The 22,797-nt window shown below is 36.4% G+C and overlaps 1 protein-coding gene across 1 annotated transcript in view; it reads left to right on the forward strand.

Annotated features, from left to right (window-relative positions):
• LOC136253244 (uncharacterized) overlaps nucleotides 1–22,797 on the forward strand; it is a 48,727-nt gene that overhangs the window by 3,135 nt on the left and 22,795 nt on the right. The window contains exons 2-6 of the mRNA XM_066045879.1: nucleotides 7,863–7,964; nucleotides 8,490–8,552; nucleotides 12,890–12,960; nucleotides 15,586–15,664; nucleotides 17,307–17,501. Coding sequence (XP_065901951.1) covers nucleotides 7,863–7,964; nucleotides 8,490–8,552; nucleotides 12,890–12,960; nucleotides 15,586–15,664; nucleotides 17,307–17,501 — 510 coding nt within the window. The remainder of the gene's footprint in view (nucleotides 1–7,862; nucleotides 7,965–8,489; nucleotides 8,553–12,889; nucleotides 12,961–15,585; nucleotides 15,665–17,306; nucleotides 17,502–22,797) is intronic.

Genomic DNA, 22,797 nt, shown 5'->3' on the forward strand with positions numbered 1-22,797 from the left:
GGCTCTGAATTGAAAGGAGGCATCACAGGCATGGACAGCAGCTATTAAAGTAATGTACATTAGGTATGCTTCAGCTTAGAAGTTAAGACTCTTCCAATGGTTATGTGTCCCTTATACTGTAACTAAACATTTGTATATCACAATACAAGTTCAAAAGGACAATGACATGGTATGCACCTTTCGCAGCTTATGGAATCCTGGTATAAATAATATCATAGCTATAGAAGGGACGTTGTAAAATATGGAATATGGAATGGAATGGAATAAATGAAATGGAATGGTAGTATGTTCCTTTGTTGACTAATAAATTGGTTATGCTTGATCATATTCACGTAAGGTCTTCAGTCACTAAATTTACTATACAATGTGTTCTTGGGCCCTTAGGAAAGTGACAATGCACTCTAGTATCTGTGTAAGGACATCTGCTATGCAGATTTGCTCTGAACAGCTACTTACCATATGAACGTGTTACCAACCACCTAGGGGTACCAACCATCTAGGGGTACAGTATTAGGGGAGAGGCAACTGGAGTAATTTTCCCCTACCCTGGGCTGCTTGGCATTCTAGGAAAAATGCGTTTGATGTACTGTAAGGGACCTACTTTTATTTTTTGCCCCTTGTCCCTGTTGGCCCTCTCAGATAGACGAAATGATCTGTTGAAGCAAATATGCCTAGTTGACTCCCACCTTATCCCACAAGCCACACTGGCAGAGCACACTGGCAGGGGAAAGGGGTAGAAAATAAAAGAGGGGTCTGTACAATATGGAAAAGTACATCAAACACATTTTACTGAGGCCTCAAACAGGAAAAGATTGCTCTAGTTGTCCTTGCCCCATGTTTAAGTGGCCCTGCACACTGGTAGCACACTAACATATGGTAAATAGTTGTATCAGAGCAAATCTGCATAGCGAATATCCTTTACACAGATTTCAGAGGTGCATTGTCACTCCCAAAAACAGATGGTTGCTCTATTGACCTTGCATGAATATGATTAAGCATAGCCAATTTATTAGTCAAAACCTTTTACCAAAGGAACATACTTCCATTCCATTCCACATTCCATGTTTTTTACAGCATCCTGTTGGGGCAATTGCTATAATTCAACTACAGTATATTGCTGCAAACTCACTGCAAATGAAAGAGCAGATGCAGCATGATAAGCGACATACTCGGGGCTTCATATTATTTATACAGTAGTCTATAGCTAGCTTTCAGACCACGTGAACTTTAATTATTACTTTCTAAAAGGCTTTGTTTCTAAAATGCTAAAGATCACACCAAATTTAATGATTTGCAACTTTTATGAAATTAGTGTTTTTGAGCCATTATCATCTGTATCATAGTTTCTGTGTACAGAACTTGTGGAACTGTTTATATTTTAGGATACACCGTTGTCAAAGGCTTGAAGCTTCAAGCCATGAATAAAATAAGCCATGAATATATAACTAAACATGTGTAGGCTTGGTCAATCAAAATTGTTTGTGGTGTGTAGGCTTAAGGTTACGGTCAAGTCGAAGCCCTTCAATCTAGGGAAGCCTACCTGTGCACTGTAAAATGTCATTAACTGTAGTGCATTGCATATTAAAATTAATGGTAATTGCTCCAAGGCTAGATTTTATGTTAGGTTTATAGTGCAGTCATAATAATGTTACAAAACAAATACAAGGAAAAATTAGGAATTTTATAATTCAATTAGGAATCATAGAAATAAAAAGTAGTGAAACAAGGGAGGTCGCATATGCCTGAAGGTAGCTGTAATTTAATCCCTAATTCAGTTATGGGGATAAGAATTAAATGTCCACTAGTATATCTTCAGGTGTAGGCAACCTCCCTACTTTTTTATTTCTTGGATCCCTAATCGATCTAAAAATTCCTAATTTTCCTTATACTTGCTCATCTATGATATCCTGTGTGGAAATGAGTGATCCTTAAATAAACCATAAATCCTGAACTACATTTTTCACAAAATTACATAACTTGTATGTGGGTCATTCCATACCAAATCAACAAAAAAAAATCCGGACCCCTTTCGATTTTCATGAAATTTGGCACAAACATGGACCCTATCAAGAAACTTTCTCACACCAAAATTTAGCTCATTTCATTGGTCTCCCTTTAAGTTATGACCACTCAAAGTTTCTGCTGAAAATTTTATTTTGCTTACACGTCTTCAATAAAATGACCATAACTTTGCTTGTGATTGATGTAGAAATTTCTAGTTTAGAGTTTTGAAATCCTTATTTAATTCTCGTTCAGGTGATATATAATATTTTATAATTGCTCAAAGGAAAAGGTCAAACCACAAAAAGGTAGCTTTTTCCTTTGATCTTCATTTTCAAACATATATATTCTTTAATTAAATTTATTTTTGGTTTACATGTTGCTCTAATACCTATCATTCATCACTGTGAGTTTAAAGTTGGGACCAATAGTAGATCATGAGTTATAAGTGTTAATGTGTAGCCTTGTAATCACTGCTGTTTGTATAGTATTTTTACAGTGTAATTTCTAATACCAATTGCAAGTAGCCTTATATTGGTATGTTAAATATCATTTATGCATTAAAATAGTATTGACAAGGGCTCACTACAGTGAAACCATACTAACAGAGCCACTTTTAAAGCTAAGAAAGTTGGAGTAATAATAAGGCTGCCTAATAAAGGAATCACTGATTATGTTTTTGCTGTAAGTTCAGTGTCCTATAAAATAGAGGTGGCTACTATAACAAGGTGGTCTTATTATAGGGGTAGCTATATTTATAAGGGATTTACTGTACAACTAATGATATTCCAATCCATTCTTTCACTGTATAATAATAATATTCAGCCACAGATTATGATGATAGTTTCCAATTTTATATGTGTGTATAATGGATGCAAACAACAGTTATTCGTACATATGTACATGTAAAGTGGAATTGAAATGCCATGTCTTAGTGATATCCAAAGTTTCTTGGTATTAATACCTAGATAGCTGCTTCATATAGTTGCACTAGAGTAGAAATATCCTATTTTAAGTTGGCTCTTATAAAAAGGTGGCCTTTAAGGTAGCCGCTAAGGTATGTTACACTGTATATCACTTTTGGCCAACTTTATATGTTTGTACCTATAAACAATGCCTTTGCTGGAAAAATGTACACTTTTAAAACCACTTACTCCTCAGAAATTTGATGGAATAGAGTGGAAAGTTACCACCTGTATAGAAAGGCCACTACTCCATAAGAGCCAATTTAAATTGTTGCTATACACTTATGCAAATGTATTAAGCAGCTACCTGCGCATTAAGGCCCAGAAATTTTGGCCCTAAGGTACCTGACTTTAACTCCATACATCAACTGTATCATGATAAAAATAGCAATGTATATAGCTCTTCTATAATTAGAATCATAGAAATGTTCCATAGAAATTACATTGTAGAAAGGTTCACTACAGCAATTGCACACTGATACATATCTATAGCTTTAAGCGAAATACATTAACAATCAATTAAAGAAAGGGTCAAGGAAATTAACTTCAAAGTTAAACCAGAGAATTATAGTAAAACTTGAGACTGAAAGTGGTGCATATTGCATGACAGTCTCTACAATCATTCACATGTAACTTTGATATGCAATGAAATCTGATGCATTGATATCAGTACACAATTGAATTGTTGAAGGTATAAGTTGAAAAGACTGTTAATACTGCATCAGTCATTCATTACTACTTTTTTAGAAAATCTCTAGTAGATTACAATATTAAATCATTCATGCCTGTGTTAAGAACAAAGAATGCAGCTACATAACATCATGTTTTATTTGTAAGTGTTTCAAATTACAGTGGAACTTGTCTTAGTGGCCACCTGTAACGAAAGTCCACCTTTCTATTAAGGGCCAACTTTAAATTGTTCTAGTAAGACATTTATACACATCAAACAATATAAATAGCCACCTGAATATTAAAGCCAAAAAAATTGGCCCTGACTGGCTTAGACAGTTTCCACTATAGCTATCAAAATACATACTTGCATATCAACATTCAGCATTAAATGCTAACAGTAGCAGTAGCAGTTACTGTAGCTAGTGAAAATGTCATCAAGTTCAATATGTCACTACTGTATAATAGACTTGGCGTCATAATCAGAAACAATATATACAAGCTTGATAAGGGGTAAATTACTTGAATATATGTATTTAAGTATAAGTTTTTACTGGGTTTTCTTACAAGACATAAACAAATTAACATTACTTACAAACCAACAATGTATTAATGATTGTGACATAGTATTATATAACGTTACTTGCAATTGGTATTGCATCTTTGCATACTTGAACCATACAAACAACAGTATTTACAAGGCTACACATTAACACTTATAACTCATGATCTACTATTGATCCCAACTTTAAACTCACAGTGATGAATGATAGGTATTAGAGCAACATGTAAACCAAAAATAAATTTAATTAAAGAATATATATTTTTGAAAATGAAGATCAAAGGTAAAAGCTACATTTTTGTGGTTTGACCTTTTCCTTTGAGCAATTATAAAATATTATATATCACCTGAAAGAGAATTTAATAAGGATTTCATAAATCTAACCCAGAAGGTTCTATGTGAATCACAAGCAAAGTTATGGCCATTTTATTGAAGATGTGTAAGCTTCATAAAATTTTCAGCAGAAACTTTGAGTGGTCATAACTTAAAGGGAGACCAATAAAATGAGCCAAATTTTGGTGTAAGAAAGTTTCTTGAAAGGGTCCATGTTTGTGCCAAATTTCACGAAAATCGAAAGGGGTCCAGATTTTTTTTTGTTGATTTGGTATGGAATGACCCATGTATAGTTATACAGTGACTGCACATTACCCAGAATGCTAGAAAAATTGTGCACTAGCAGTCAGAGCACTATAACAGTGCAGGAAAATCATAGCTCTAATGTGGGTACTGAAGTCCCACCTGAACCTCACTCATAATGTGTGATGTTGGCAATTCCCTGGGTAACATCAGGTAGCCTTAATTTTACAGCTGCGTATAGACTGGGTACTCAACTCTACAACATCAACTGGACACACAATTGCAACAAACTACAAACATATGGAATTTGTGTACTGAAAATATGGATTGTGGAATGGAATGGTAGTGTATTCCTGTGATGAAGAGATTTTGATTGGCTTTACTTAATCATATTCATCTAAGGTCTATAGAGCAACCCATCAGTCACTAATTTGATCATGTACTCTGTGTCCCAATGACAGTGCGCTCTAGAATCAGTGTAAAAGGCATTCGCTATGCAGATTTGCTCTGTACAACTACTCACCAAGTCACCATATACTACCAGTGTGCAGGGCCAGGGGGTGGGGGCAACTGGAGCAATCTTTCCCTGCCCTGCAGCTGCCCTATTTGTGGCCTCAGTAAAAATGTATTTGGTGTGCTTTTCTATATTGTATGAGGCCCCTTTAATATTTTCTAACCCTTTCCCCTGGTAGGGTCAACAGGGACAAGGGGAAGAAAATAAAAGTAGGTCCCTTACAGTACACCAAATGCATTTTTACTGGGGCCCCAAACAGGCACAAAAAAAAATTACTCCTGTTGCCCTTCATCTTCTACCCCTAGGTGGTTAGTAACATGGTAAGGAGCTGTTCGGTGCATGGCAGTTGTCCTTCGCACAAATACTAGAGTGCATTGTCACTTGTCTAAGGGCCGAAGGGTATAGTCAATTTAGTGACTGAAGACTTCAAAAAAGTTAGTCCTTCTATAGACCTTAAGCATAGCCAATTTATTAGTCAACAAAGGAACATACTACCATTCCATTCCATTCCATTTTATTCCATTCCATATTCTCATTCCATTCCACATTCCATGTTTTACAATATCCCTGTGATTACTGTGAAGATGTGTGCTTAGATTTTCGTAGCACTTCACACACATGTAACTCAATTAACTAGTGAACTTTTATAGACACACCATACACTATCAATACACAATGAATTTGTCTGATTCCATACAAGCACAACTAGCAGCTAAAATGTAAAATATTTCTGTCAATCACCACAAAGCTCAGGGTTAGTATGTAAACTTTGGACCAAGAATGGGAATTGCTGGGACACAACTTTTCTCAGATTTCATTATGTACATACTTGTACCATCTTATTCATATTTTTCATCTGCACTTTTCTAGCTGCCTAGTTATTATTATTTCCACCAATACCTTTACTTTAGCCATGTCACTTAGCTATGTAAGTACTTAGATATGTTCATACAAGAAAGTCTCCTGAAGTCAATCAAAACAATCACATCTGTGCGCATAGTTTATGAGGTTAGGTGTATCTCCTTTAGCATGCAAAGATGCCAATCATTTCCACAATTACTGAACATTCTTTGTCTAACAGAGTGTGTAACTGAAACTTTACAACTTAAAGGACCTGCCAATAAGCTCAAAGGATTGCATAATGATGCAGCTAACTGTTACAAAATCCATAGTGGTATGAGATCAGTAATGAAATAATAACACTGTCGTGTCAGTCAATATTATGAAACCACAATATTTCAAAAGATTGACACAAAACAATTGTGTTGTATACTGATGCATGCTCACTATAATAATGTTTCATGTTCTGATTCTAACAAATGTTCACTCTAAAGACTGTGCTCACATGCGTGCCTATTACATAACACTTCCTCCCTCTCATACAGTACTCCAGATATTAGAGTGAATGATTGCAATTGTAGTTCAGTTCAGGTAAAGTCAAGACATTTCCTTTATTAGACATTGAGGAGGATAGCAATTCCTGATTGGCTGTAAAGTGATTAATTCCTGGCGAGGAGCGTCAGCAGCAACATCACTACTATCAGGTTCCAGGGGTTCAATGGCACTATTGTATCATCTGGTTCAATTTCTGGTGCAGTGACATGTTGCTGAGGAGATTTTATAGTAGGTGTAGTGTCTTCCAGCTACTCAACATTACTCTGACAAGGTAAGAAGTGGTCAATATAAGTTGGCAGGTATGGCCATCTACCAGAATTTCATGGACCCAAGACTCTGACAACTGTACCTTGGGTTAGTAGCATTTGGGCACAGATCACAAACTATCGTATCATCATTGGCAGCAAAACATCTAGGTTGATGGTCTCCTACTTGCAGTTCCACTGACTTTTCCACACATTGTGGGGTACACACATATAGATAACTAATGACAGACGCATTCTTGGTGTCCAGTTGAAAACAGTTTTCTGGTGTCCGTGAAGTGGTTGTATGATGAGTATTGCAATATGTAGCTACCATATAATTCAATTTATTATCATGCAAAAAATTTTCATGTTAAAAAAATTTATGTAAAATATTTTTGTATGATTTACATGAATGACCATTAGAGTAACTTGATCATTATTTTTTAATGCAAAAATTTTTGTGCAAGAAATTTTCGTTGCATATGACATACGAAAATTATTTTACAATGAAAAAAGTTATACCAATAGCTGTTGAAACGCTTCTGGCTGAAATGGTGATCTGTTATCAGTAGAATCACCGGCTTGGGTGATTAGTCATACTGGCGTGAGCCCCGCAGGCTATTAGCCTGCACTAGAGCACATAGGCAACTGTGCTTTATTGCCCACAAAGAGTGTTTTATTGCACCACAAAGAGTGCATTATTGAACGAATAAAGCACTCAGCGGTGCAATAAAGTACTCTTTGTGGTCGATGAAGCTGTTGGCTGGCTGAGAATGTACTTTATGAAATTTAAAGTACACTTTCCCTTTGATTTCGCCCACGCAAAGTTCTATATATATATATATTATATATATATATATATATATTAGTTGCCAATATTTGCAGTGTGTTCCATTTACTGCAAGTAAACAACACCATTTGCTTTATTTCTACAGATTGATTTTCCTACCCCTGTCACTCTGGAATTGACATGTACTTTTAGACCTGATGGGACTTCCTGTATACACCTTTTTACAGATGATGATATTTTTGATGATGTAAGTTGAAACCACTACATCTGTACCAGTAGATTGTCAACCTACATACTATAAACCTCTGTATGTTACACACACATGCATGCACGCACTGTGATGCACGCACACCCATGCACGCATGCATTTATGGACGTATGTGGCATGTACACATGCTTGACCTGTTGGTTAGCTGCCAAAGATGGTCACGCTTGTCCTAACAGGGACAGCAAAAAACAACATATCAAATTTTGGCTTCTGTGAACAGCCAATTATCTCTTGCTTTTAAACCTTCTCAGATGTACCTGACACTCTCTCTCACACACACACACACACACACACACACACACACACACACACACACACACACACACACACACACACACACACACACACACACACACACACACACACACACACACACACACACACACACACACACACACACACACACACACACACACACACACACACACACACACACACACACACCATTGTAACAAATTTGATATTTAAGTTGTTATTGGAACTAATGGGTTGTTTCCTATTCAGTTGGATTATGATAGTTGTACTAGAAGTTACTTCACTGGACAGTGTGATTCAGAATGCAGTGAAGTATGTATATGTGTAGTACATGTTAATGTGTATGGCATGTGTATTTGTATAATACATGTATCACTGTTGCAGTGAATTTAGCTCTATAAAGCTTTTTTTGACTGACTGCAAATAGCCTAATACACCTATAAATACTTTTGCTCTAGATTTCGTTGATGTTTAGGCTTGAGTACAGTATGCTTTTAAATCGCCTATTATTCTTTCTTGAAGTTCTTTTTTTATTCACCTATTCTTCGCAAAATTGTTCTCAAATATTTCCTGAAGTTCTCCAAAAGTCATATGGATTTTCTTCTGCAGCTGAAAATAAAATCACTTACATGCATAAAAACAATGCATAAAGATCAAGATACTCTAATAGAGTAGTCACATAAAACCTGGGTGACCGTTTTATTAGTAAGTGACTGCTTTATTAGAGTATTTCGATCTTATTCACGATTTTGATCTAGCAATTGTTTGAGGATGTGCCCTTACAAAATTCTCTGCAATACTACAAGAAAAATACATGAATTCTAATGAATTATTCCTGAAAATCATCCTATCATTCCAGAATTATTCCAAATTCTTTTTACCACCTATTATTCCTGAAATCATTCCGGCATAATGTACACATGCCTATTGATGTTACAGGGGCAATGTGACAATATGGAAGCAATTTAAGATTTCTATTGATTACATGGTGAAGCTACGTATTTAAGTTTATGGCACAAATTAACAAGTGAATGATACAACCATAATAAAATAGTGTTAACCTGTTTCTGCATGTATTTTAGTCAGTTGGCTAGAGCGTAACAACATCATAAAGTTTGCTATGCAGTAGCCACCTTGAAGCAGCCTATTTAATCAGCTGTCACAATGTTGAACAGTTAAGAAAGCACTTCACACAACAGTCAACGTGGCTAGTTGTTAATCAGTAGGCCTGAATCCTTTGTGTCCATTCCTGTCTACTGCAAAATTGTTATGCAATGATTTCATGTACTTTGAAATCTTAGAAAATCTTAAATGCCTTCCATTGTCACATTGTTCCTTTAATGAAATATTATTGATGCTTTAGTTACTTTCATTTCTTTTTTACAAATTAATTTTTGTGCAGTTTTTGGCTACCCTCCCCTGACCCCTCTGCTACCACCCCCCCCCCCCCCCCCCACCCTCCCACCATTTACAACTTTCTCCTACACTTACAAAAGTTATTGAAACTGAATTATGCAATGAACTAGTGCAAGTTATTGTTTTAAAATGAAGGAGAGTTCCAATGATAAAAAAAGTAGTGACGCAAGAAATATGAATGATAGGAGCTATAGTTCTGCTTTGGCATGTTACCACCATCTGTTCACTGCCAAAGTAGGGATTTTCCCTAGCTACCATCATTCATATATCTTGTTTCATTAATTTTTATTGCTGGAACTGTACTTCATGCTTAAATTATTAAACTGTTTTTGTTATAGCATAGCTATACGTGTGAGGCTATGACTGTTATATCAGAGGGTCTCAATCTTGCTGCTGAGTTATATACACAATAGATTAAAAAGACATGATTCAATGCCGTGTCTTGCTTAATACTGATTATATAAAGCTAAGCCATTAAGGGTGGTGGTATATCTATTCCCCTTAAGCACTTCAAATAGTTTTATGGCATCTAACTATGCTCCTCTAAGGAAAGTGTCGATATGACCTTAGTATGGTTTCCTTACATGAAGAAGACAACCATGTAATTGAAAATAAAAGGAATGGCACAGTGCAGAAGGCAGAACTCATCATAACCAGAAAAGGTACGTGCCACCAGTGAGTTTGTTGTTGTGGTGTGAGATGGTGGCTGTGCATTGTTTCGTTTGGCCTCTATATTGAGTGTGACATGTCCCAAGATTATTTCATTAGCTATGGTAATGGAAATATATTGTTTTCCCTATTGTTTTTTTTTAAACGTGCCTCCTTGATGCCTTCTCTACCAAATGATTCTATTTTGCAGATAAGAATTTTGCAAATGCATGATGATACTAAGCCAATGTGTACATAGTGATACAACACAAAATACATGTAATAGTTGTAACATGGGCATGAGGGCTTTGCCTGATATATGTATGCAGGCTAATAGCTTATGCTTGGAAATCAATCACCCAAGCCATTACGAGTGCAACCACTAGATGTATTGTATATGCATTTGTGAAAGATTTGATTATGGGTCAGCAGCTTGTACATGTACATCATTTCATCATCTAGTCCCTTGAAAAATTTTACACTGTGTCTTCATACAAATCTAGTAGTAGTATGTGTCTCTCTTCAATATTGCTTACATTTGGTGCAGCAAGTTAATTAAACAGTTCAGTCTCAATGATGTAAGTTTCTTGGTAAATGTCTGGAGAGAGCGGTGGACGAAATTCAGACCTTCCTATGTATATTGAATGGGAAATGCAAATTAGCACATCTCTGTAACCAACAGGATCACAGTGCTAATGCAGCCAACTGCGTTTAAGGGCCACGTGCAAACATGTCAAGCCCTCCCATACTAACTATAACATTGCATTATTGCAACGTAGCAAATCTAAGTGTAGGTTAGAGACCTAGAGCATGAAGATCCGAGGGCGTGGTCTCTAAAATGTATGTGTTTTATATGCACATTTAGGTGGAGTCTCATTGTGGGACTGGGTTACATGTCATTCTAAAATTGTCACACTATGTTACAGAAGACTGAACGTATGTTTGTCGAAGTGCTGAAAAATTAAAGCTTGCACCGCTTCCTTTCACAAGTTAGGCTTGGATCCAACACAATTGGGAAATGGCAGTGATCGACCCAGGTTAGCAGTAGCCAGTGCTTACAGCAGTGTAAAGAACACGTGTGTTGATGAAGCAGCTTGTGTGGATTTATACAATGGTTTGAGTTGTCACAAGTTGTACCTTCAGTGGTGCCACAGTAGTACGAAGAACAGGCATGGTTTCGAATATGTACCACACCCACATTACACGTAACGCAAAATAACATTTCTGCTTACCCACTTAGGTAGTCCATCCATAGTTTAGTAGAAGACTAAAAACAGCCTTAAAACACTTCAGAAACAGATGGGCACTAAACAAAATTTTCCGTGATATTTCTGGATTTCTGCTAGCAGAAAGACCTCAAACATCACAAATCTCACTTTCGATCATTGATTTAATTGTAGTGCTCCCTCCAAGCATATTCAGGCTGCAGTGGGTGACCAGTCACCCAGGCCAATGTGTGGTTAACCACTCTATTTTATAGACATGCCTAAAAGAATTCAATTATGGGAGGTACAATCTAACGTTGTACATACGTTTGTTACGATGAACGGAAGTTTCTTTCTAACCTATTTAAGAACATGAGAGCAGGTTTCTTAAAGACCTCATTATCCTCCAAAGATCAAAGCTTATTATTATGTATACCATTTTCTAAATGTGATTAGCCTTTGCAGTGGTTATTTTTGATTAAAATTGCATTCTACAAAAGGGTGTGGCCTTCAAAACACCTATATTAAAAGGATTAATACATATATCCAATATTGATGATAAGTTTAGTTTGTACCCAAATATAACAATCTCCTTTTGTCGATATCCAGTAGGCAATCTAATTGCTAAATGTGTTCATACATTGTACATATAGTGCATCCAAACACCCCAGTAACACTGGAATACCAAAAGTGACTGTTCATTTAGAGTATTTTGTGTCTGTTCTATAACAGACCCCTGCATATGAATAAATACTAAATCAAAGGGCTTCACATACAGCTAACTTGAACATTATTGCATTAGGACCACGGGTATTAGGACAACTGAGGATCCACTTAAATTTTACATAACTGAAATTACCCATTACATTTTATTCACTGTTAGTAATATTTATGACCGTCTCAGCAAAACCTGCCTAGTTCACACAACTTCCAGGTGCTTACATTCACAACCATCACTAGTTTGCAGTGTTGGGATTTGGCTTAAAATGTTCATCATAGATTTGCAAATCAACGAAGGTATAGTTCTAACCCTGTAGTCACTTGCGTGTACATATACACTGTATGAAGGCAGCTTTATTGAAGAAATGAACATGATTTTGTTTATGTCTATCCCATCACAAACAAACACATGTAACACGCATACCATTGGGGCTACAAAATGAAGCAAAGATATTCAAACTGTCCATGAACATGCAAATAAAATGGTACATAGGATTAATTGATTTGAGACCAGTTTTCCTGAGTAATGGCTTGGTTAAAATCTGCAAAAATGTTTTTTGCAGCATGTGTAAGTTTTAAAATGCATACTAGGTGGGTCTTTGCTGAGACAGTCAAATTTGCTACATCATCATACTCTTGTGTTTTGTCCATGTTCTGTAGGTTGTGCTGAATACTACTACCATGTATGGGTGTTGTTTTGTACTAGCATTTCAACTTGCATTTGAAAGTGGGTAAGTGCAAGAGTTAGTGTATTGCACAGGCATGATCATAGAAATTTAGAAGTAGCGAAATGCAAGGGAGGTCACCTACACTTCTACAATTCAGGCACACCAGTGTACATTTGACCTCTACTTCAGTCATGGCTGGTTACTACTGACAAGTTATATGACTGATTAAATGCTAATATGCCTGCAGCATTGGTAGGTATAGAATCTTTAGGAAAATTTAATGCTACAATATAATTATAATTGATAAAAATGATGAGATTTTAGAACATCTGAATTTGCATTTTAAACACACTTTACATGTACCTTTCACCTCAAACATTATGAGCTACACTAATCAAGCTGTCAAGTAACAGACCAAATTTTGCTCTTTAGTTTTAGTTTATGTTTAATAATATTAATAGCTATGCTGTTGCATGCATACAGTGTTGAAATGTAGTAATATTTATATGAGTTTTTATTATGATAAACTGTTAACACAACATTGAAGCAATAATATACATAGATACTGATCAAGAGGTTCTACCAATACCAATCTATATCTGGTGTAGGTAACCTCCTTGTTTCCTGATTGTTATTTTTATTACCCTAAAATTCCTGATTTTAAACCAAGTGTGCACACATATTTGTCCGGCTGTGGACACACGCTTGGTTTCTTAAGATTGTTTTCTGAAAAATGTGTGTGTGTGTTTGTATATTTGTTTGCCTTTCCACACCCATGTGAGAAAAATGGCTTATGCTAAAAGCCCTGTTTGTGAGAAATGAAGGCTGCACAGAACCAGGATTAGGCATCAAGATTTTTAAATAAACAAATTCTCTGTATGAACCCTGGCACAAAATTACAATGCATTTAACTTGTCATCCAAGCTCCTATGGGGATGAAAATGTATATGGGGTTTATCCATACACCAACCATTGTGGAAATCTTAGTTTTGTCATGTGCGTTACATCTAAGTAAGTTTTGTGTTGTTTTGTAATCTTTATAAGCCTTGTAATGTATGTATATAGTAAGAGTACTTTGAAACTTTTTAAAAAGTACTGCCGGATGGAAGGTATTCATGCACTGTAAAGTGCATAGTTACTTTGCTCAAGTTAGCAATTTTCAGTTACACAACAATTTTCTTCTGACGGCTGTGTCACCAAGTATAAACCACTTCAAAGTCGGCATAACAATACCATAATTGAAACCACAACTCCACCTTAGGTATTGTTGCATCATTGTGACACTTCCACTTTAGTTTCTAACCTTTAACCTTTTTACTTACTTGATATAGCCATTTGGTATGGGTACACACCATTGTACTGAAAAGTGTGCAGTAGGTGAAACATATTTGACCATCATAAAGTATACAATTTAATGATTGCTGAGATCCAATAAATCCTGAAATTACTCTACAAACTTGCAGCTAGAAGTAACTGCAGTGTCCAGGGTACTAGATGACTTCCTTCCAAATGCCATTTTTTCCTTTAAGGGGAGCCTGGAGAAAAAAATTGTACCTTTTTCAGCTTTAAAGCACACTATGCATGCCAAAGTAGTCAATTCCAATCCAATAAACTACATAGTTCTGAGATCGGCAATCTGTTGAACATATAAATTTCCAAAACTTAAAAATTGGGTGGGAATTCCTATACAGTGGAACCTCGATTATCCGAACACCGATTATCCGAACTCTCGATTATCCGAACTCCAAATCGACTGTTCAATTAGGGTATTTTGTCAAAAAGTGTATGCTTTATTAGAGTAGTTGAGCAAAGCTCAGTATATAAATGTATGGATATTCGATCTTACGTACTTTCGATTATCTGAACACCCTTCCCCCCCAATTAGTTCGGATAATCGAGGTTCCACTGTATACCATTATAAACCTTCCTGGTAGGTAAGCTTTTACTTTGAGACAGTTTATTCATGCTAGCTTGAAAAACTGGTGAAGTGAGTTCCTAAGACAGTACAAATGTCTTTCATAAGGGTATAAAAACAACCAAAAAACAGCATAGCTAGCTTTGTAAGCTACCAGAAATAATGAATTCCTTCAAGGCAAAAAGGTGCACGTCTTGTACTTACCACATGAAAATGAGAGGAGAGGTGAGTAACTATGTACGTAGGTCACTGCCATTCACTACCGAAACACTAGTTACTAGCTGCATACCTGAAATGTCAAGTTGTGCACAACATGACCTTATTTTGTCTACCAGTCTTTGATAATATTTTGAGGGTTATTAAATAATAAAGAAAGGTAGCTGTCTTGAGTAACTCTGTTGTGCATGTAGAAAATAAAGCCCCAAAGACTGGTTTTGGATATTGCAAATGCAAAATGAAACTATTTATAACAATATGTACATACGTGTGCTAAAACAGCTGAGCTGTAAAAGTGGGAGCAGTCTTCAAACATGCTAGGTTAACATGGCATGAAATCAATGGTGGTGACAGCCAAGAAATGGCTACTCTTGGCTGCAGTGATGTTAGTGTTTTAATTAATTAATCAAGTTCAATATTGACAGTTTTGCTTTGTGTGATGTAACATTTTGTATGCTAGTTTACAGGGCTCCACTGAAAATCAGTGTTAGCTGCACATTATACATTACAATTACAATTAACTTCATGAATTTTGTATTGTACATGTTTTTTTATAGAGAAATCAGTTATGACCAGTTTCTTTTTGTGACAAATTCCGTTCCTACTTTATGTGGAGTTACATCTGCCTTCTGTAATGTAAGTTACAGCACCCTACCCTATTACAATGTAATTCAACAGCATATCTCTTTTGTGCCAGTAAATGTTAACTCATTGTAGTATTTATGCATTGAGCTGAGCCCTCAAAAACATTTAGCTAACTCAACAATGGAATCACATATGGCTTTGAAATTTGGCTCATTTGTAGTACTGCATGCTTGACCAGCTAAACTTCAAAATCTTTTCATTCAAATTTCTGACACAATATTTATATGACCAATCAAAATTTTCACCATATATTTCTTATGTGGAAGCCATAAAGCATACCATCTGTTACGTCTGTTACCTAAACTTGTAATGGAACCAAACTGCTCTTGACACCTTTACTGTCATCACTAATCATATGATTGGCTGAAATATTAATATTTTTCTCTTGAGAAAAATCCGCTTTTTCTGTTTAGTTATTTTCTCATGGCTCACATACTATAAGCTATGTTCCATTATATTTTCTAAATACAGCATTTACTTAGTCTTACTAGCCTGCCTGTATTTATCTTTTGTAATTTGGTTGCGGAATATACAGGCTGGCTGGTGAGACTAGCATTCATGTACAGTTGTTTAACAGTTACATGTACATGCTAATAATCAATTTATACACACAATAGCTTATTTCCCATGCTAAAAATAGACAATAGCCCAAAGGCTATAAAGTATGCAGTGCACTTTTTGGCTTCTTGTATGGCTTTACTGGGTACGTAAAGTGAAAGTCTGTTTAGCATATTTTCCGATGTATGTATTTGGCATTACTTTTGATTACCTGTTAATCCCTTGGTGTAACAATTAGCGATATGGCTTCTAGAACTACTCTATTAATTGATCTTTGTTGGACAGCAGTGATGAAGTTAGTATGCAGTGATATTTATTGGCTTGTTAATTATGGCATTATTTGTGAGCTAGTTGTCTTTAACAGTTAAAAACAGATGAGAGGAGAGCTCTTGTTAGGTAGGCACTTAGCTAGTGGTGAAACTTTTAAATTATTTCTGGCCTTGTAGCCATTAACAAGCACCGTATTGCTTTTCCAACTACTGTACGAAAACCTAGTTTTCAGCATTCAGTTGTGTTTCCACATAATTCAGTGATGTTTTCCTTTGTACTATTGTTTCTGGAAACTTTCCTTGGTCTTGTCTTATAGATCACATGTACAAATGATGTCATATGTGATATACTCCTGCATATTTATGTCATACTTTATGTTATTGACTACCAACATGGACTGTTTTAAAGAGCACTCCTTAAAGTTTATAAAGCTTCATAGCAATTACCAATACTCGGATATTATGCCTGTCACATGTATTCAAAGAGAACGCTAAACTAAAACACATTGGAGCTATTGGAAAACATAGTTTCATAGTTAAAATAAAGTACCCCATGGAAGCCATAAACTTAATTGCACATCTTAGTTGCTTATTGAGAATGGTCTATTTCTAGTGCTCATGATAGGTATTCAAATATATAAGCATCCACTGGTTATATTTTATGATTTGAGATTAAAATAGCTACATAGTTATAGGACTCAGCATAGCATAGACTTATTATTTCACATAACATCTCAGCCATGCATTTATACTGTAATATTATTCTGTTATGTACACTTATTTTGATGTAATAATGTCTTGTTTAGGGTACTACTCTTCCTCTGTCTTCCTGTGATACAGCCTTAGAAGCATTGTATGGTCCAAATGATGACTGTAGTAATACTGTGAGGGGTATACTGAGTGGATATAATATTGACAATATCTCAGGACTGTATGAGGGTGATTGCTTTAACCGCTTTCAAGCATTTGCAACTGGATGTAGTGGTGTAGCAGGAAACTTCGTAAGTCTGTTAAGTTTTTGATATGCGGAAACTGTATTAATTTTTTTTAGTTTTATTCTTCCTGCCACTTATGTTGTATGTATCTACTGTACTGTTTAAGTAGGGATCCCCCAAAAGTGACATGCGCCGCTTAAAATGCTGCCTTCAAAAGTCATCCTAGCGACATCTTACACCATGAAAATCACCTATATGGAACCATATTAGTCCATCTAACATGCAATACAGCATTACAAACAAGAAAATACTTCCTGGTGACCAGATATAGAATTTTTTTTAATTGCCAAAACTTGAAATTTGGTCTGCCTCACTCACTCACTCACTGACCACAGTCGCAAGCCTAGAAGCCAAACAAAGCAGCGCACGGCCACCAATTTACACCATAATTACAAGCTCCAATGGGATGTACCTTTTGGGGTTCCGACAAGTGTAGGAAAGTCCCTACTTTGGCATTGAGCTAATGTGCCAAAGTAGGAGCTTTCCTACCGAGCTATGCTGTAACACCATAATTCATCTCTTGTTTCACTACTTTTTATTGCATATAGATCCCTACTTCATTTTCAAATTAGCAAATTTTTTAAATACTTAGTATGTGTGACCCAGTCTGGGAAAACCGGTCTTATCACCTATTTAAAGTATCGAGAAACGCTGGTTTTAAGTATTTTGTGTGTTGTAGCTTGCCAGTGGTTGAAGCTATGTGTACTAGGCCTGTGCCTAATATGCCGGCATAATTGTGAGAATAATAGGTCACCAATTTCGTGAGAATAATTCCAGAATAATAGGATGGTTACAGAATTTTAGAATTATCGGACATCCACGGGAATAATCAGTGGAATTACTGTAAGGGGCGTACCTATTCTTGATTAGTTAGAAGAAAGTACTAAACTACTAAGAATGATAGATAGCTGGCATTATTATATGAGTGCTGGCTGAAAGGAGCTGAAAAATCTCTAAAAGATCGATATACTCTAATAGAACGCTCAAATACTCTAATATAGCAGTCAGATCATTTCATGTTGACAATCTGCAGGCAGCATCAGGGATTAACTGTATGATTATCTGCAATTCTGAAACTTGTACATCTTATACCAGTGTATCTTCTTTAAGTCTTTCAACGAACATATTGATATTATTATCCACTAAACTTAGCATGTAGTTATAGCTACAGCTTTAATACACTGATAATTGAAAACTCCTTTGTTTATATTATACTCCTGATAGTTATTTTACATCTGTTGTAATGGCTATAACCATAATGTGTAAGGTGGAATGCTTCATTTATGGCTAGCTATTATTAATTCTGACAAAACTGCATATATCACCATCTTGAGTCTCTAGTTACAGAAACTAAGTGAGCAGTATTATGGTAGATAAAAGAATAAAAAAAGAATAACAGGAGAAAATTCTGGGAAATTCTGGAAACAATAATAGATAAAATTTGAGTATATTAGGCTCAGGCCTAATGTGTACCAAATTTTCACAAGTTTTATACCAATTCCTTACCTTCCAGAGCATCCACTGTGCAAGTAGCTAACAACTACCGAATAGTAAAAAAACTTTGACGAATTTGGCGAATAGCGTTCAGTTCGCCAAATTTTTTTCACCAATTATTTTAGATAATCACATGAGCACATTGAGTCTCACATTGAGTAACTTGAACTTGAGATGAAGGTCAGCTCGGCACCACGCAATAAAGATCGAGCTGACTTGGGAGATCTTGATCTTCCCAGGAATGTGTCATGCACTCCGTGGGATACATTTCCAACCGGCTTCCCATCGCGCGTCAGTTAGTTCGTCATATTGTGATGGATTTGGCCAAATACTTTGATATACGTGATAACCTCTACTACTGGAGTTCACTGAGAAGCAAATACGGTAGCTCTCGGCATCGCATGAGATAGAGATGCACGCCTTTGCTACCACGTCGTTAGATCAGTAGCTACAAAAGTACACTACAACAACAATGCTAGCTACCATTACTACACTACTTAACTGATGAGTTGACACCTTGTCGTTTTATCCTTACCAAGGTCCTTATGTACCGCACAGTAAAAACTTTGGCGGTAAAAAACTTTGGCGAATATTATTTCAATCGCCAAAGTTTTTTCTGCCAATTTTTTCAACAGAGGGGTTTCATCACACTTTTTTACTGCCAAAGTTTTTTACTATACGGTAAGTTTCCCGCCATTTTAGACTGAGGTTGACTGTATCAGTCGAGCTCCAAAAAAGGGGTGGGAGCTGGGGCGGCTGGAAGGCGGGCAAGATGGTGTTCAAAATTTGAAAAGGAAGGCGTAGGGATGAATTAGGCCAAGTTTTGGGTCATTCAGGTCACAGAATTAGCTAAAATGAGAGGAAATCACAGCAGAGGTACTTATTCAATACCACCGAACTGTACAGCCACATACAGCTATCCCCAGGCTGACCAGAGCTCCATTAAGGTCCCACACCACACATATGGATCGCCACTGGGCTTGGGAAAAGCAGCCAGCAAAAGCAGACCACGCAAGTCTACGTAGCTGATTTTGATTGTGGAATTAGATAGTTTATTCATGTAGCTTTGTGTCCTGGGTGAAAAATCAAATCTGCTGACATGGGCAATAAGACCGGTTTTCCCAGACTGAGTCACATATACTAAGCTTTGTGAGTGCTACATTATTGTTGTGCTTTAATTTTTTTGGTCAAGTAAGCACTTTAAATGTTCAATTGCTCACAATTATAAAGACTCAGCATATTCGTGTTAACAAGAGTACATAGGGAGGGAGAGTGTCTAGCTAGGATACTTTCAGCCAAAATCACTGCATAGTATAGAGCATCCATACAATGGTAGAACAAAAGCTTTACCTTACTCAACACCTATCAACAGCACTCAACGCCTCTCTATCATCAGTAAAGTGTTAATTTGTTCAAAGATCATTGTCTATTCAATAATACACAGTGATTTTGTACAGGCTACATTGGCAGTTAGACACTCTCCCTCCCTATTTTTATCATGTACTCTTGGTGTTAAGTATTTAACTTCAGAGGATAGTTTACTAGTGCTTGATTTATAATATGTCACAAGATGCTGCATACATAGCTTGTTGTCAGCTTTCTGTCTGCTGTCAGCTTTCTGTCTGGCACATATGTATAAGTGAACTGGGAATAGGATACCTGGGAAAGGGGGAAAAGTTGTAGGATAATATTTATTCTGTTAGGTGGGTAAAGGGATGGAAAATCTTATTATAGGTAAGATTGGCTGTACAAAAAAAGATGTGTTATGGATTCCACCAAAAGGGGATAATATCTGCGTGGTAGGGCCAAGAAATGAATACTAGCAACTACCCATAATTTACAATAACAACATTGGTCCTTTATCATTGACTGGTGCAGTCTGCATTCCCTAATTAATTCCCTGAAACTCTAATTGGCTAGTAATTTAGCAACCTTTTTCAATTTACAAAAATCTATTTAACATTGGTCCTTTATCATTGACTCATGCAGTCTTGCTGGATTCCTAATTATTCCCTTTATCTCTAATTGGCTAGTAATTTGGTGCCTTGTCATTGTAGAGGAGAAAAAAGGCTGGCATATACGTATATGCATTAGCATTCATTTATTGGCCTCACCAGATATTAACTCCTGTAGTCGCCAGTTACTTTTAGTTTCATGGATATGTCTTTCGTACAACCAAGCTGCTTTTGCATGGGGTATTGTTGTATCATCAAACAGGTATCACTCTGACTTTTCTAGGCATGCGGTGCACATTTAATCAATAAGACTATCCTATGGGGATACACTCTAAAACAACAAGATAGCAGCATTTAGAGATTAAAGCAAAGCGGTCTTTACTAATAGGCAGTCTTTGTTAGGAGGTGGTCTTTATAAAGAGGTGACCACTAGGTGAAATTATCTAATGACGGGTTCATTTCACCATTCCATTCCAGTCTACCAGTCCATTGTGCCATTCCATTCCACTAAATCCACACGCCCATGTCTTAGTTATTTAGACAATGGCCCCTGTAACTGGAATTTTGTTAGTAACCCACAAAGTATATAATTTGTTTGTCAAAATTTGTGGCTAGGTGTCTTACCCAAGACACCTACCATTGTACACAATGGTGGATCCAGGATGGGGCATTTGGGGCAAATGCCCCCCCCCCCCCCCTCCTCACCTTTTGGAGGAACCATACTTCTGATTAAAATACTAAACTTTATGTCAGGGCCAGATCCATTAACTCACGAAAATGATATGCACGTTTTAGTAGCATTTATTACAAATTCACTTGAAATCAAAGCAAACTAGCTGTGAAATTGCCCCCTGCATCTTCGTGCGTAGTAAGCACCTCTAAAAATAATTATTGTGTTGCTGTTGTTTAAGAGATTCGTAGCCTTTTACACAGTATTTAAGACTCCACAACCATCTACAAAAGCCTAAATGTCAACAGTGAGACACTACTAAGTGGTGATTATTTGCTGCTTCAAAAATGCAGCAACTAACAAGAAAATCTGGCTTTCTCCAACCACCTACAACTTAGCCTGTTTGTGACCCTCCCCTTGCCAGCTCCTGGATACTCCCTGGTACAGGTCTTTTACCAGAAAAAAACCTTGCACACTTCGCAAATATCAAAGCATTCTCTGAATGCCATTGTTTTGGTACACACTCACGATCAGGGTTAGTATAGTTTGATGCATGAAGCACATACTTTATTTCATTAAAGAATGGTTTTATGAAGGGAGTTTTTGATATTGTGAAGAATTTTGCTGGCAAATGTTGTGTCATAATAGGGTTCAAAAAGCGTTATACCAAATGCTGGCATACTAGGAGCATCTTTGGGAAGTAGACATTGAAGAAAATAAATTTTGTGCATTTCACTTGGAAAAGATTGAGGTACTCTAATAGATAGGGACCAGCTGATTATGCTGGCATAATTATGAGCATAATAGGTGCCTGAAAGCATTGAGCATAATGCTAGCATAATAGGAAGAATATTTGAGCCATACTACAAATCCTTGATGGTCAAAATACATATCACAGAAGAAAATCAATATGCTCTAATAGAACAGTCAATAACTCTAATAGAACAATCAGTTCTGTTAGAGTGTATCGATCTTTTCTGTCACATGCATTTTGAAGAGCAAGAATGTGCTTCAGCCACTTATTATGTCCCCATAACTGCACATTTATTGGGAATAGAGGTATAAAGCTTGAGAATAATTTGAGCATAATAGGTAAAATTTTGAGCATAATAGGCGGGTCCCTACTAATAGAATAATCGCACACAATAAAATATACCGTATGAGAAAAGCAAGTGACCATCAA

Source organism: Dysidea avara, chromosome 4 (assembly GCF_963678975.1).
Source record: "Dysidea avara chromosome 4, odDysAvar1.4, whole genome shotgun sequence".
NCBI lineage: Eukaryota > Metazoa > Porifera > Demospongiae > Dictyoceratida > Dysideidae > Dysidea > Dysidea avara.